Source organism: Exophiala oligosperma (genome assembly GCF_000835515.1).
Source record: "Exophiala oligosperma strain CBS 72588 unplaced genomic scaffold supercont1.8, whole genome shotgun sequence".
Lineage (NCBI taxonomy): Eukaryota > Fungi > Ascomycota > Eurotiomycetes > Chaetothyriales > Herpotrichiellaceae > Exophiala > Exophiala oligosperma.
The window spans coordinates 131,782-147,428 of NW_015622825.1; the positions used below are offsets into that span (position 1 = coordinate 131,782).

At 50.9% G+C, this 15,647-nt stretch overlaps 4 protein-coding genes across 7 annotated transcripts; 2 read left to right on the plus strand and 2 right to left on the minus strand.

Annotated features, from left to right (window-relative positions):
- Positions 1-143: 143 nt before the first annotated feature.
- On the minus strand, positions 144-2,430 carry PV06_08093 (uncharacterized protein). The gene is made up of 3 exons (XM_016409391.1): positions 1,611-2,430; positions 1,281-1,520; positions 144-1,228 (listed from the first exon to the last, which is right to left on the minus strand). The coding sequence occupies exons 1-3, from the start codon at positions 1,685-1,687 to the stop codon at positions 493-495; spliced, it is 1,053 nt and encodes a 350-aa protein (XP_016259699.1). The 5' UTR covers positions 1,688-2,430; the 3' UTR covers positions 144-492.
- Positions 2,431-2,879: 449 nt separating this feature from the next.
- Positions 2,880-3,935, plus strand: PV06_08094 (uncharacterized protein; the record flags this gene model as incomplete). The annotated part of the gene is made up of 1 exon (XM_016409392.1): positions 2,880-3,935. The coding sequence occupies one exon, from the start codon at positions 2,880-2,882 to the stop codon at positions 3,933-3,935; it is 1,056 nt and encodes a 351-aa protein (XP_016259700.1).
- A 387-nt stretch (positions 3,936-4,322) lies between these two features.
- PV06_08095 lies at positions 4,323-6,584 on the minus strand. Of its 4 annotated transcripts, XM_016409393.1 has the most exons (6): positions 6,354-6,584; positions 6,229-6,300; positions 6,045-6,177; positions 5,887-5,991; positions 5,280-5,838; positions 4,323-5,216 (listed from the first exon to the last, which is right to left on the minus strand). In XM_016409393.1, exons 1-6 carry the CDS (start codon positions 6,438-6,440, stop codon positions 4,586-4,588), a joined length of 1,587 nt encoding a protein of 528 aa, XP_016259701.1. In that variant the 5' UTR covers positions 6,441-6,584; the 3' UTR covers positions 4,323-4,585. The 4 variants fall into 4 exon arrangements, with proteins under 4 accessions (XP_016259701.1, XP_016259702.1, XP_016259704.1 ...); XM_016409394.1 differs by having other exon boundaries at positions 6,045-6,300; XM_016409396.1 differs by having other exon boundaries at positions 5,887-6,300.
- Positions 6,585-6,946: 362 nt separating this feature from the next.
- On the plus strand, positions 6,947-8,392 carry PV06_08096 (uncharacterized protein; the record flags this gene model as incomplete). Its single annotated transcript, XM_016409397.1, has 1 exon — positions 6,947-8,392. One exon carries the CDS (start codon positions 6,947-6,949, stop codon positions 8,390-8,392), a length of 1,446 nt encoding a protein of 481 aa, XP_016259705.1.
- Between the last annotated feature and the right edge of the window lie 7,255 nt (positions 8,393-15,647).

Here is a 15,647-nt window from a genome sequence, read left to right on the forward strand (position 1 = left end):
AAATGACATCGTTCAACGGAAGCGGACAATATTATTCCCGAGTCAAACATCATCGGTATGGTACGTATTACTCCTCGTATATACTCTCGTACTCAAAATATCCTTGGTACGGAGTATCTGTGTATACACAACAAGAAAAGACACAAAGTGTAAACATGCTTAATACTTATACTTGTATCTAAAAGTCGAGCGAGGGCATATTTTGTCCAACGATGTGCATGCACCAGACATACACCTTTGTCAAAACAGGTGCCAAAGGGGGTATATAGGCACTCCAACCAACCTATCAAATCCCAACAGCGATGCCACCACTCCAACGCCGGTAATGTTACCAAGAGACTCATAACTCATCAAGGAAAACTTCTCTCTCTCTTCTGAAAACTTTCAGGCATCCAGCAGCTGTACATATACGAGGAGACACACAAACCAATTTACGCGAAACAGTGAGACGACCCTCACCTGCCCTTCTTTTCTGCTTCTGACCTGCAGGACTTAATTCTTCAACACAGCTTCATACAGACTAACGGCAGCTCCCAGACCAGAGCTGATCAAAATGGCACAGTATCCACCTAGAATACTCTCGTTAACTGTAGCCACCGTGAAATGCTGGTACAGACCAGCCAAGTTGAAATGCTGTGCGTAAACCACGTAGGCAATCAACCCCTTGGCGAGGTTGAAGATGAAGGGGTCAAATTGCATCTGCGTATTGTGCTGCAGAGCTGCTCGACGGGTCGAGTAAGAGTGGCTCGGGTGGGCCTTGAGTGGCAGATTGATAAAGTACGAGATCAAGCCTGGGAGGATGAACGACGTCAAAGTCCACAGGGTGAATGGTGACCAGAATTTGGAGTCTAGAAGCTGGAAAAGATCGGGCACGTTGATCGGCGTCTTTGTCGATTTGATATAGGGCACAGCCGGAACTTCCGTCAACAACTTGTTGGGAAGAATCTGGGCGCGAAGTCCGTATGCTTCAAGCAAGATGGCAAGAACGGTCACAGTCAGAGGTGACGAAAGGTAGTCGCGTGTCCAGTCGGCTGCTTCGTGGATCTGTGTCTTCTGATACGCGTGAGAGATGGACGTGCGAAGACGACGCGTCTGTTGATCAATCGCATCTGTGACCACAGCTGGGGATGGTGGGATAGGGAGTTGCCCTGTTAAGATGGAAGAACGACGTGCGATCTCTTTGGCCGGTTGCCTCACGAGGGCTTTGACTGGCGAATCGGTGTCGGTTCTGCACATCATTTAGCTTTGGTCGCGTTTGCGCGAGTATTGTGTCTTCTTACGTATCCTCGGTCGGAGCGACAGTTTTGCGCCTGGATTTTTTGGGAGGCGCGCTGGTCTCTTCATCAGACTTGACCATGTCTGATACCTTTTCCGCAAGTCTCTTGACCGGCGATCGCGAAGAACTACCCAGGCGCTTGTAATACTCGCTCAACGACGGCTCCTTGCTGTATGTGGTCGAGTTTGCGCGCAGATGCTCATCGAGGGCGACTTCGAGTTCGGCTTTCTTGAGACTGGCATAGCTGTGATCGCATAAACGTCAGCAATGATACGCCATGTCATGCGACAGGAAAAAGACGCGTTGAACGGATGCATGTGCGGGTTTTGCTTACTCTTGCAATTTGCTCGTCTCCGCGAACTCGGTCAGATCGCTTTTGCGCAGTTTCTGCAGATAAGGTAGGGCCGACATGATTGCCTGGATTGCAAAGATGCAAGGTACGCCGACGCGACAAAATTGATGTTTGTGGTTTGTTGTTGTTGATGAGGAGATGATGATGAACCAGAGAATACGTGGAATGCGGCAGCGGGAGGATGTGGAGAGAAACAACAAACGTGACGAGGGGGAGGCTGGGATGGTGAAATGGAAATCCAAGTGGCTGGGGGGATCGCGCGGAATGGGCGTTCGGTGTTGATCGTGGGATGCTTGATTCGCCCCGTTGCCCTGCTGGCTGTGCCCTTTGAGGAGCTCCACGGTCCGAGCTGGAGGGAAAAGGTAAACAAGTCGAGGCCCGAGGTGGCCTTAGCTCGTCACCACAGCTACTTCGAGGCGTAGCTTGGACAATGTACCTGGTGGTGGAGGCAATGATTGGTCGTCCACTGTCGAAGGTGGTATTTGTACTGATCTCTCGTTCGAATCGAGGTGATCTGATGGGTATTGTGTAAATTGGACGGCCAGACAATATATTGATCGCAGATTCTGCGTGTTCTTAGCGAGTACTGGTACTGTATGATGTGGTGGTGAGTGAGTTGTGCCCCCAAGTCGATGTACCGAGTAGGCTGCGATTTGCCTTCCACTCCCTCAATGCTCGACCGGACAAACTACGGAGCAGTGTTATGCCATGATGACGTATCTCAGGCTTCCTCAATCTCCATCAACACCATCAACAAGTCTATCTTGATGTGCTAAATGTTGTCGACAGGCCTTGAACTATGAGTGACTTTTCTCTAGATATCCCACCCGACCATACTCGTACGAGCAGTCAGCAAGATTAGCTAGAAGCCCATGCTTTGCCCACTGGTTTATTTTGTCGGATACGAGCCTCGTCCTCCACTGTGACGCAGTTCGTTGGAGACACAGATCGGATTACACAGCACAGCCATCTCATAATATCACTCACTCACTCACTCGTTGATGCTCATAGTATTCCCCTGACTTCTACCAGTACCAGCATCATCTCACTGTTTCAACTCTATGCCAGGCACAATTACGTCCTTCCCGTCACTTGCACAGCCTTAGTATCCTTTCCTTTTTTTGCCTCCACTGTGAAGAATCTCCTCCCTTCCTCAGGTATTCAAAGCCTTGCGCCCTGCTGTGGCCTGATTCAACACCACTCAATTTTCGCAACATCATTGTAATTCTTCATCGTTTTTTTAATTGCTGTATGGCTCCTCCAGACCTCAACTCCCTCCCACCATCGAGATCCATGTCCTCCTCGCCCCTGCAGCCACGAGCCATGACCACCACCACCTCCCCGCCAAACCGCAACGACACACCCTCTCCTCGAGCCTCGTCGATATCTCTCGCGACTGCTGCCATCACAAACGCCGCCAATGAATCCTCCAGACGCTCCTCTCTGAGTGCCCGCGGCTCTCCCCGTTTGGGCCGCATGCCTTCGGACCGCCGCCGCTCTCAAGCAGCCATGAACTTCAGCCTGAACCTCAACGACCCCGCGCTGCCCAGTCCAGGCGAACTCTCGAGCAGCGACCCTCGTCTCAGCTTCAATCACAGCTACGCCTCTGCGAGCCCTCCCACGATCGGTGGCCGCTCTGCCATCGCCACCGGCGATCCTCACCACCAGCGTCAACCCAGCCTGGGTGAGATTCACAACGAACTCGAACAAGAGCAGGAGGCCCAGGTGAACCGTATGCTCCAGATGATCCGCGAGCAACAACTACAACTCGACGCACTACGCAACAACAGCCAGCACACCACCGAACCGTCACAGTCGTCGGCGCAATCTGGGTCCACCGGACTCGCCGTCCTCGACGATGACCAAACACCGGCCTCGGAACGCTCGATATCGTTCCCGTCCGTCCACCCGGCCGTGCCACCACAGCAGCAACCACCGCCACCCACACGACGCTTCTCCCGCGACCCTTCCAGCGCAAGCCGCTCGCCCGCGCTCCGCCCCCTCCCCAGCCAAGAAGCCAGCGCCGACTGGCCCTCGTCGCCCGTCGAGGGTGGGAGGAGGGGCAGCTTCCGCGATGAGAGCGCCTTCTACCAAGCCGAGACGGCCATGTTGACCCGAGAAAATCAACTCCTCAGACAACGCATACGGGAACTGGAGAAGCAGATTGCAGAGATGGAGATCTTGCCGCCCAACGCCCCCGCCACGCCGAGTAACCTGGCCACGAGTCCGCCTATCGAAGCAGAAGAGGAAGCCGCGTCCGTGGCGGCGGCCGTCGCGAGAATCACTGCAGAGCAAGACAAGACGTGAAACAAGCCTGGGCCACAGGAAATTCCTTGGTCGAGAAATGCATGATGACTCGCAAGATGGGGGATGGACACTTGAGGTATCAAAGGCAGAAAAACAGAATGACTCAGACAAACATGAGTTGTATAAAACTCTACCCGCCTTGGGCATTGTTGTCAGGACCTGAGCTCTTGATCGATATGAGTGAGCTCAATCTTACACGGTCTTGAAATTCGGTTCCGCCCTTCCTCCTGCGCGACACGCAGTGGTGGCTACGAGGCGATTATGACGGAAAATGCCCTTTGCAGTATCATTACTATTCTCTACTCCTTTCAAAGGCTACACGAGCTTATGACGGGGATTCTTGTCTCGGTACGGAGCCGACGATCAATGGAAATCCACTTGTATCGAGTAATTGGTATTGGTAGAGGGATCAAAACAAATACAACCATACGTGTGTATGCTCTCTATATCTCTAAAATCCATGCTGGTCGATCATGTCGCGTCCAGAATCGTATCAATATATGCTCGTCATACGCCACATGCGTGTCGATCCAAAATCTAAGCCTCCACCAAAATTGTTCCTGTTACAACAAGTATATGAACTGTCCATGTTCAAAACACCACCCTCCTTTTCCTGACACGCACCCGAACAGATATAAATTAACTAGTTTTCAGGCCGTTCTCTCGTGATGCTCGGCATGTTCCTTGGTGTCACGCACCCGGTGGACCTGGTACTCGTGCCATATGCTCCACAGGCAGCAGCCCACGCCCAAGATCGCCGCCACGAACGTCACCCAGTACGCCGAACTGTAACACACTCGGCCCTGGAGGCACTCCATGTCGCCGGCCTCGTTTCTGATCGAGTGACCGTCGTATATCCGGCCGTACAACAAGTTGAATATGTTGCCCGATATCACGGGTGCCAAAGTCATCGTCCCCCAGTTCTGACTCAAGCCGTGAACGCCGAAGCAGTGCGCCACAAGGCTGGGGAAGACTCCAAACAGCATGCCGTACGCGAAGCCCGTCAACCCGGATAAAAGAACTAATAAATGTGGTGTCGAAATCGCAGTGCCGGCGATCTGCGCGACGCAGAATATCACCCCGGAGGCAAAGAGGCACCAGAAGCGCGAGCGGTTGAGCTTGGACACAAGAAAGTCCGAGCCGATGCCACTGGTCAGGCGCCCTGCGAAGCTACAGAACGAAAGGATCGAGACGTGCATGGCCTGGCGCTTCTCAATGAATTCTGGTGTCGTCGATGGATCGTAGTGCTTCCAGAGTGCCTGTGCATCGTTGCCGATGTTGCTGCACAAGTAAGTGGTCAGTCAGGCTCAGAAGGGAAGGGGATAGGGGACAGAAAATATTCACTTTATCGTCATAAGGCCAATGCCCGTCAACAGACCAAGCATGGAAAACAGTTGCCAAAATTCAGGCAGAGGCAGCAGTGCGAAACCCCGGATGTCTAAATGAGGGGATTCCCGGTTCCTGTCAGATCCTAGGTGCTTGGAACCTTCTAAATCATCCACATCGGAACTGGAAAGGAGGGACGAATGTTCGTCCCCGGATTCAGGGGTTGTATCGGGCTGTTGAGGTACTGTTCTGCTCGAGGAAGGGGCTTTCTTTGTGGGTTGGGGCGCACCTGGTTCTTCAGTAGGGGGAAAATCATGGCTTCCGGACGATCGGGTTCTATGCATGACTTGACGGTCTTGCTGGGGAATATGGTGGTACGAGTGTTGAGGAATAATGCGAAGGAACGGAAATGCAAGCAACGGCAGCAGAACCGTTCCTGTAGCCAGGAGGATGAGAAAATTGTCGGTCCCGGCTGGAATTAGCAGTGCAATTGCTGCGAAGAACATCGCGCTCAACCCAAAAGCCGCCAATGGAAAGGCAGTTGCTGTACCTCGAGACTCGGGGAAGTTCAGGGCGGCTATTGCAAGTCAACAACATGTTGACTGGTCTGGGCCATCATACTCACCAGCTTTAATAGATGCTGTAAACGCAGTACAGCTGCCGGCGCCGGTGAAAAAGGAGAAGAGACATATCAAGCCCACGCTGTATGCCCCTGGCCCAGCATTATATGCTATGTCCTGTCGTCAACCCTGCACATCACCAATCGGGCATGTCCGGTCATACCTCGAGCAATTGGATAGTATCCGGCAGCAAAAAGAATGATTCCCAGGACAACACCCCATCGGGGACCTTTTGCGTCTACCATGATACCCGAGGGAATACCAAAGGCGTACATGCCCAGGTTGCCAATAGTGCCCTATGAGATATCAGCCCAGACCCATCTCTTTTGGTGCATCTCGGTTCGTACAATGAGGTTACTATCGGTGGCAGACAATTTGAGGCGAGCGGCGAAACTTGGACCCCATATTGAGTATCCATACTGTACATATTGTCAGCTATTGGCATATCCTGTAGTTTTGGTGTCAAACATACGTTTGTGCCGCACGCGAGGGAAATTGTCGTACATGCGGCCACGGAAATGATCCGGGCTCTCTTCTGAGGGTCGGAAGATAGAAGCATGGTGTAGTCGCCGTTTATAGATGCGCCTCGAGGATCAACTCATCATGCAGAAAGACAAGAGTCACCCCTGAGGTTCTGGCAGAGGTGGGAGAGTTGGCAAGATAACGGTTGAACAAATGCTGCTGTCAAACGCCCTGGGCAATCTACTCGCACTTGTCGTCGGAGTGAGTCCCGAGTTGTCGGCCAAAGTGTTTCCACTAACCAACGACCAGCCACTGAGGGACGGGCTAACACTCGGCATACCTTCCCTCAAACACTAGCGCCATCTATCGTCATCGCCGTTTAGCCGAGTTCCTACTCAGCCCTCCGCTGCTTCCATTCATCAATTGTCGTCGCCTGCGCTTTTCTCTTCCACGTCGACGACAAAGACATCCAAATCAGTTGAACAGCACATTGTAAAGCAAGCATAGATTGGCCTGGCGCCGACATCCAATTCAACAGGCGCTCTCGAAATTACCTTTAACTCATCGTCGAAATTCTAGGAGAAATCCATCCTCTCAAGCACCATGGGAGGCGTCCTTGCGATTCCAGCCCTTCTACTGCCCTCTGCAGCGACACTATGGTCAGTCGGGGCTTCATGCTGCGGTGCGGCATCCTGTTCGATGCTCTGTGGACCATGCGGCATGTCTAAGTTCCGGTCATCCATTGCTACGAGAATCGCCTACGCCATGATCCTCCTAGTTAACAGCATATTAGCCTGGATAATGCTCACTCCTTGGGCTATACGAAAACTCGAGCACCTCACGCTGGATTACATGAATTTCAAATGTGGCTCGTCCGATTGTTATGGTTATTTTGCAGTCCAGCGCATCAACTTTGCCCTTGCCTTATTTCACCTTATCCTCTCGGTCCTTCTTATTGGCGTCCGAAGCACAAAGGATACAAGAGCAGGTTTACAAAATGGGTTCTGGGGTCCAAAGATACTGGTATGGCTGGCCTTTGTCGTCATCTCCTTCTTGATACCAGAAGGGTTTTTCCTCTTCTGGGGAAATTATGTCGCCTATCTCGGAGCCATGCTTTTCGTCTTATTGGGTCTGATTCTTTTGGTTGATCTCGCGCACACTTGGGCCGAACTCTGCCAGGACAAGATTGATGAAGGAGACGGTCCAAATTACAGACTGTGGCAAGTCTTGCTTATGGGGTCAAGCTTGGGCATGTACATTGCAGCCATCGCCATGACAATTGTCATGTACATCTTCTTCGCCAGCAGTGGCTGCAGCATGAACATCACCGCCATTACTATCAACCTGGTCATGATCATTGTCATCACGATTCTCAGCGTCCAGCCGGCCATTCAAGATGCTAATCCCAAGGCAGGATTGGCTCAATCTGCCATGGTTGCAGCTTATTGCACCTATCTCACCTTCTCGGCCGTCTGCATGGAACCGGATGACAAGCATTGCAATCCACTCGTCAGAGCTCGAGGTGCTCGGACTACTACTGTCGTCCTGGGAGCCATCGTTACTATGCTCACTATTGCCTACACCACCACTAGGGCGGCCACACAAGGGTTTGCCATGGGCACAAACGCTGGCCAGAACAAATATGCTCAACTCAGTCAGGATGAAAACGAGCATGGTCTAGTTACTCAACAACCCGCATCTCGTCGCGAAATCATGAGGGCAGCAGTGGAGAGCGGAGCACTTCCTGCCTCAGCTTTGGACGAAGATTCTGATGACGAAGACGACAATACTGTAAGCTCCAAGGACGATGAACGTCAAGGCACTCAATACAACTACAGTCTTTTCCATGTCATTTTCCTCATGGCAACATGCTGGGTGGCGACGCTCTTGACCCAGAAAATGGACCCGGAGAATTCGAGCGACTTTACTCCTGTTGGACGTACGTACTGGGCAAGCTGGATCAAGATTATCAGTGCCTGGGTATGTTATGCCATCTACAGTTGGACGCTCGTTGCGCCTATTGTGCTCGAGGGAAGGGAGTTTTCATGATCATACCATTGCGTGGAGAAATGGGGTTATTGGTTAGCGACTGCAAAGGGTTTTTTTTCGAGGGAACAGTTGATGTAGCCAATGCGGACGTTGAGCTGTATTGGTTTGTTAGTTTTTTTTGGAGGCATTGTTCATACATATGATAATGATACCTCTTATAGGAACTACGGTTCGTCAATGACATTATGAGGCTCATCCTTTTTTTTCTTGTCCATTTAGTTCTGTGGCGTAGGTCGAACATCGTGGGCTATGGTCTACACTTCTTGAGGCTTTGGATTGGTATTACTCGCAAGGTCTTATCTTTTCGAAGGTGTTCTGGGAGCCGACATGTCATTTATCGCGAGTAGGGAGTAAGACAGTGTACTTTTTGAAAACATACAAGGCCTCGGTTAATACTACGTAGGTAGGGAAGAATTGTTTTTGTTTTTCTTCACTTCCAGAAGAAAATCGGTTTCTTTTAGTCGACCTCGGAAAAAAAAACCAAAAAAAGGAGAGGAAATGAGGTGACATGTTTTTATCTTCCTGGGCAAGGGGGGGCTGAAGAAGGGGGTTTGTTATTGCGGACCTGGGGGGGATTTGAACCCAGGTCCTTTTTTGCTCGCTTTGCATTTGCATAAGAGAGTTGGCCGACCACCACATCGAGGATATGTGGCCTTGACCCTGAGCCATGACTGTCAGATGTTGGCCTTGTTGATTGTTGTGTACAAATTCACTGATCAAAGTCATAAACACTGAGGAGGTGGGTGGGTGGGTCCTATTGCTGATCAACTATTCACTCCGTATTGTGACACCAAAAAAGTACAACTGAAAGCACGACGCAAGTACATGCGTAAGTTCCTCGAAAGGGTCATGTCCGTGTTACTTTGGTCATGACAATCTCACTCCTTCCAAGATTGCTGTCGAGACCGTGCGTGAGAGCCAGCTGGGTACGAGTTCACTTTGTCACACCAATCCATTCCTTCATGCCGTTGAGAATGTACAGTCTCGACTCGGTCAAGGCGGTCGAGTCGGTGGCGGCGGGCATCCTGGTGACCTCGCCGTGGCCCGACTGGCCGACCCACATGATGCGAGAATGGTTGCGGCCCCGGCCGGGGAGCCACGACGCCGGGCCCAGTGCGGTCGTCGGGTCGATCAGACCTTCGGTGACCAAAAGTCCAGAAGTGTCGACGAGCGTGTCCTGGTCGAGCTTGAGGGACTTTTGAAACGCAACGCCCCCGGTGACGGAGGACACGTTGAAGGCCTGACGGCATTCCCAGTCCCGGGCCGCCGCAGACGACTCGTTCCACGCCTTGGACGTGACGTGGCCCCAGAGAGACTCCGGACGGGAATACGCCCCCGGGTAAGGCAGGTAAGTGCAGCGGATGTAGTTGAAGGGGCCCTGAAGCCGCTTGGTCGAGCTCCAATCGACGCAGGTGGTGTAGGAGATGTTGGTGTAGACGCCCATGGCAGCCCCGACGGCCGCGAACGGGTCGGGTGCCGCGAGGGTGGCGTTGACGGTCCGTTGCAAGGGGTACTGAAAGACGGCAAAGTTGTACTGCAGGTTGTTGACGTAACCCCCCAACACGGCCTGGAGGAGATTTGTCTCGTCGTCGGGCGTCTTTGGAGGTTCGCAGAGCCGGAGACCCGTCTGGAGGCCGCTGTAGTTCTTGGCCGCAAAATGCTCGCGGACCTGCACCATGCCCTGGCGGATGATGTTGGCGGCCTCGGCGGAATAGTCGTTGATGACCATGTTGGTCCAGTCGCCGAAGCCGTAGATCATGGGGTCATTGGGGTCCGACACCAAACCTTTTGACACGGGGGACAAGGCGATGGTCGCGTAGATGTAGTCGGAATAGTGTGTCCGATAGAGGAGGGCGAGTGTACCTGCGTATGAGCCTGTTGAGAAGACGGAAAAAGACCAAAGTTAGCGGCTTCAATGATACACCTGAGGTACATTGGGTTCGTTCGAGACGGTGATGAGAGATGAACGCAAGGATTAGAGACCGAGAGAGAGGGAGGATGAGGCTTCCAAGGAGTGTCGTATCGTGTGTGTACTTACCACCTAATAGAATGACCTTGGAGTCTTTGGCTGAAGGATAGGCCTTTGTCTTGATGTAGGTGATTAAAGAGACACTGTCGCGAAGGACGTTGTCCGGTGTTAACGGCTTCATGAGGGCAGTATCCCAGGTCGCGAACTCGGAATAGTTGAGGCCGTAAGGTGTACTGATACCAAAGTACCGGTGTTCATTGGTGACGACGAGTGCATTGATCTCCTTGGCCCAGTTCATGAGGTTCATGAATTCGACGCAGGTGATGGCCGCGTTCTCTGCGCCTTGATAGTAGAGAATCGGTCCACCTTGTAGGTAAAAGGTGTCATTGACTTCATACTGCATGTGAAAGGTCTGCTTCGGGTCCGTCCAATTGTTGTTGAAGGTGGCATAGTCGATGGGTAGTGGTAGGAACTTGGTACCTGCCGGACATTTCGATGGGTTGCCCGTGTCGATGTTTTCGGCACGCTGAATGGCGGACGCCGGTGCGACGACAGGTGGACCTGTTTTGAGAGTGTATGATGCAGATAGAGAAACGAAGGGAAGGAGAGTTGTGAGGATGCTCGCAAAGGAAAACATGATGCCTATGACCATGAACGAAACGTTATGCTGAAAAGGGAAGGAAAGAGTGATTGATCCAGAGAGCCGGGTATTCCAGGTCCGATTTTGTTTCGTCTGAGAGAAGATGTAGATGGCTTTTCAAAGTAGGAGAGAGACCAGACCATACTTATACCTTTGTGGAACAGCCTCATCAGCTGAGGGTTGAAGTTGATATTGGCAAAGTACTCAGCCCGGGGTGACATGTAGATCGTCATCTTGAACCTGCACACTTCCGCTGGTCGAGATTGGGCGTCCTGACACTTTTTGCAGAATTAACTGTTCTCTTGCATGAAATGCGAGGCCGTTGTTGGATTAGTCTGTATCACGCAGGAATAAAATCACAAAGGATGGGTAGGAAGATGAACATGGACAAGGCTGTGATATTGGATGGAAAGGGGCCGATGGAGGAATGACATAATTCAAGTGATACCAAGTCAATAACTTGCAGCCACCGAGTATTGTTATTTTCCCGTTTCAAGGTCGAAACTGCGAGGGCCATTGTTATTGGCTGTGTGAGGTGGTATCATGGATGGTCGCTAATGCGGGACGCGATGTCGCAGTTTCAATGCTTCAAGATCTGCCCTGGGGGGCCTGACAATCGCTTCAGATGGGATACCATAATTGGACAATATGATCACAGCCCTACGATGTACTGAACATACTGTAGGCGGAGCAGAATTCAATATGGACCAAAGTATCTTTGTCGAGTTACCTTCAGCCTTAGAGCTCCTTGATTAAGATCCAGAAGACTTTCAGTTGAGCCCTGCTAGAATAAATTCCTTGTTTGGTCAGCCACAATCGTGTAACATCTATTTTGTGTACAGTTCGTTCTGCCTCCAAAGGTATGGTGAACACTAACAGGCGAACACACATACTTGTACGTCCTGAGATACATGCGAAGCCATTTAAATCTAAACCAAAAAGCAGTACGGAGCAATCCGGACACATGGCTGCTTTTAAGTGATCCACTACAGCATATGTCAGCAGTGAGGCCGACAACAAGGACAACACAACCTCACCACACGTGGAAAACAGTCACAATTCAACATCGCTCACTCAGATGAAGGTCTACGGGTAATAGGGTGGGCGCTATTCGTAACAAATTCAAAGACGCAAAAAGTAGCACTTTAAATAAAGATCGACTTCGAAGCTATGAGTTGCAGCGATACCCTTGCAAATGAAGCGTTATCACCTGCGTCACATTGTACCTAAGCGAGAGTCAGGCCCGCCATATGCATTCCAGCATAGTCCAGCTCTGGATTGAAGATGAAGCAGAGAAGGCGCCCTTGACCGTTTTTGTGCTCATACGGGATGGGAATATCATGTCCTCTCCTGAAGATACCTCCTACACCGCCCCCGAACCAGGTATGTATGCCTGAGGATGCCGGGAAAGGAGAGACATATATCCTCTCTCCCTCCACTATGAAACAATTCTCAAGGCTCGGGAATCGGTATCGAGATCAAACTGAATACATGAACGATCATCCACTTTTTCACCAACTTTGTTGAAAGGAGAAACAAAACAAGAGCCAGAACAGTATGACAAGGATCGGAAAATGCGACGTTTGTCGTCAAAGAAAAGTAAAGGTTAGTATAGATTTATTATGATTCGTGGCGAGCATGATATAGTCAACCCGGGATGAGTCTTATGTGCAGCGAGGCTGACCAACCCCCTCCTCTCCTCTCCTCCAGTGCGACGAGGTCAAACCCATGTGTGGTTCCTGCGTTAGAGTGCGTCGACCCTGTCGGTACACATATGGCAAATTCTCGCATTTTGTCTACCAATCCAACGGCGGCCTTGTACCGTCGCCGCCAGACCACCCAAACGGAGATTCGTCGTCGGAACGAACCACTCGGACAAACACCCCTGACGATATCATCAGCACGCCACTGGCCATTTTGTCCTTGAGGTCGAGCTATGCTGCCGAATCTGGGGATGGGCTTTTCCAGAAATTCGCTTCAAAGCCCACGGATAGGAAGAAAATGATGGCGATGACGAAAGGCAACGACCATTCTGAACAGCAGAACAAGAACCCTCCTCCTCGTCCTCCGCATATCCCACGACAGCCGATTTCCGATCAGATGAATTTGGTGTCGCGGTTTTTGACACTCACCACCCACGGTCACACCCGCCGATCCAATAGTCCATTGGACATGTTTGGGGACCTACAGAGGTGGATCCCCAAACTCATAGGCTCAAGTGAAGTGGTGGCCGCGACCACTCGTAGCCTGTTGGACAGCCTTATGACTTACACGCATCGAAACAGCACCACTCTCGCCATGAGTCGCAGATCAAACGGTTTGGCTTTGCAAGTCATACGTTGCGCCTTGCAAGATAGTCCTCACGCGACGCCACCGACCTCGGATATCCTTCTCTCCATCCGTATGATGTATTTGATCGAGGTAAAGTTTTTCTCTCTCGTATCGGCTCTCCCACCTCTCTCATCTAATTGACAATTCCGAATTCCCGGATCTCAGATCATCGTCGGTAGAGGTGCTTTAGGCTGGACTTTCCACGTCTGTGGTCTCAGTGTTTTGTTGGATCGAGTATGCCACAAAGGTAGGAAATGGGATGATGATTTAAGTCAATCAATCTACTATAGTAGTTTTCAATCGACGGTAAGCTCTGCCACAATCCTGTATTTGCTATTACTCGTTGGGGACCTGGTTCGGGTTGTACTGATATTTTTGACAAAAGCTCTTCCAAGATATTGTGGTCGGTAGAAACTCAATCTTTGACACTACGACATGGCTCAAATTCCCACCCCCCAAAGATATTGACGAAAACATCCCTGGAATCGGGGAGGCATGGCAGACTGTGATGAAAACGACAGTAAGAATCGCACGTCTTGCACGACTTACCAGGCACGCTCGCCGGTTCCCAGACAACTCCAACGTCAGGCTTGAAGCAACGAGGTTGGCACATGAACTTTTCAATCTCAACCTCGACTCTTGGATTCAAACCCTCAAGGAGACAAGGACACTGACGACGACCACGGCTCGTGAATTTCAAGACATGTCGCCGAATTGTTTTGTGTTTTCATCAACCCGCCTCCTCATTCTTCTGGTCCAGTATTGGGAGATGAGAGTTTTGGTTTGTGGATGTTATCAGCATCTCTTACGACTTTCGCCGGCGCCGGCGACGTCGTCATCGTCGTCATCGCTTGACAAGGTTGGTCGGTCGTCGCAGCACCACAAGGTCGGACAGGTCGAGAAGACCGAACTTCAAGCTGCGATGAGACTCATCATGGCCCTGGAAGAGCTGCACGAGACGGCCACCCACGGTCGCTGTCGAGCCGTGGAATTACGGTGTATATTTCCGGTCCAAATGATTTTTGCAGCCTTGTATCGTTGTGAGAATCGAGGGGTACTTGATATTGATGTGACAATGGCAGCGATGGTTGGGGGTGAGGGTGGAGGTGACGGTGACGATATCGGTGAAGGTAGAGGCGCAGGTCACGTTGGGCAAAAGATACAAGCGGTGAAAAAGAGTCGACACCTACAAATCCAATGTATCGGTGTTCAAAATCGATGGACAAAAGGGTTTCATCCTTATGGGTTGAGTATGGAACTGATGAGGACCATAGCAGAAATATATAGTGGTGGACCCATCCCTGTTGGTATGAGGGCTCAACATGTGTCTGGTGAGACGGAGCCCTGTGATGATGATGGAGATCATGATGCTGATGGTTGACTACCTAGATAACAGAGACTATCAACGGAGCCCCATCTGTACAAAGTTCTTGTCTAGATAGTACTAGAGTAGAGTCTTATTCCAATTCCATAGTGATTCGGTTGCGTTGCACACTCCTCGAGCTTCGGAAGTCGGGGTACAACCACAGCTTCACGAAGGTCCGACTAGATCTACGGAGTACCATCTCTCGAATTGCGTTTAGGGAGTAAAGCGTTAGTATGTGTTAACCAGCATTGATTAAATACGCCGCCCCCCCCCCTTTGTTGGGCATCAACATCCCAAAAAGGGAGGCCTGAAACTCCAAACCCACGTCAAGTCAAATCATTTCCACAACCAAGTAACTTACCATTGTGCCTACAACGTTGCGTTTGGTACGGTTAGACCATGTCATCTCCCTCTTCCCGAGGAATAAAATCATCTTTGGCACGGCTGCCCACTCGATCGACGGTCTAGAACTTTGAGAAGTACTCAGTAGTAGTGGTGGTGCGCTAGTGATCAGACTGCACATACTCCGTATCCAAGACGATTATAACCCGTAACAAAGGGCATACACACAGTAGTGACCGGAATAAAGTATCCGTACCTAGCCTTTCCGTGTTCCCGTCGGTACTTGACTCTTGGGGGATGCATACCTAGGTCTTATGGAGTGGTACACCAGTTGGGCAGCAATGTGACAGTGCGAACCGAAATCGACGATGACCCAACCATGGTTTTGTTTGGGATTCACCTGAAATCCTACTTCCCGTATTTTTCCAAATGAGATTTGTTTGTTTTGGTTTCACCGTGTATGAGAGAGAGAAAAAAAGAGATAAGAGAGTGAACTCAACTTTTTGGAACCGGGAAGCCGAGAAAATGTTCTTGACTTTTGTCTTTATGCCTGCATTCCGTGACTGTACAGTAGTGTTAAGTGTTTTGCAAGGCTAGGTAGTAGCCG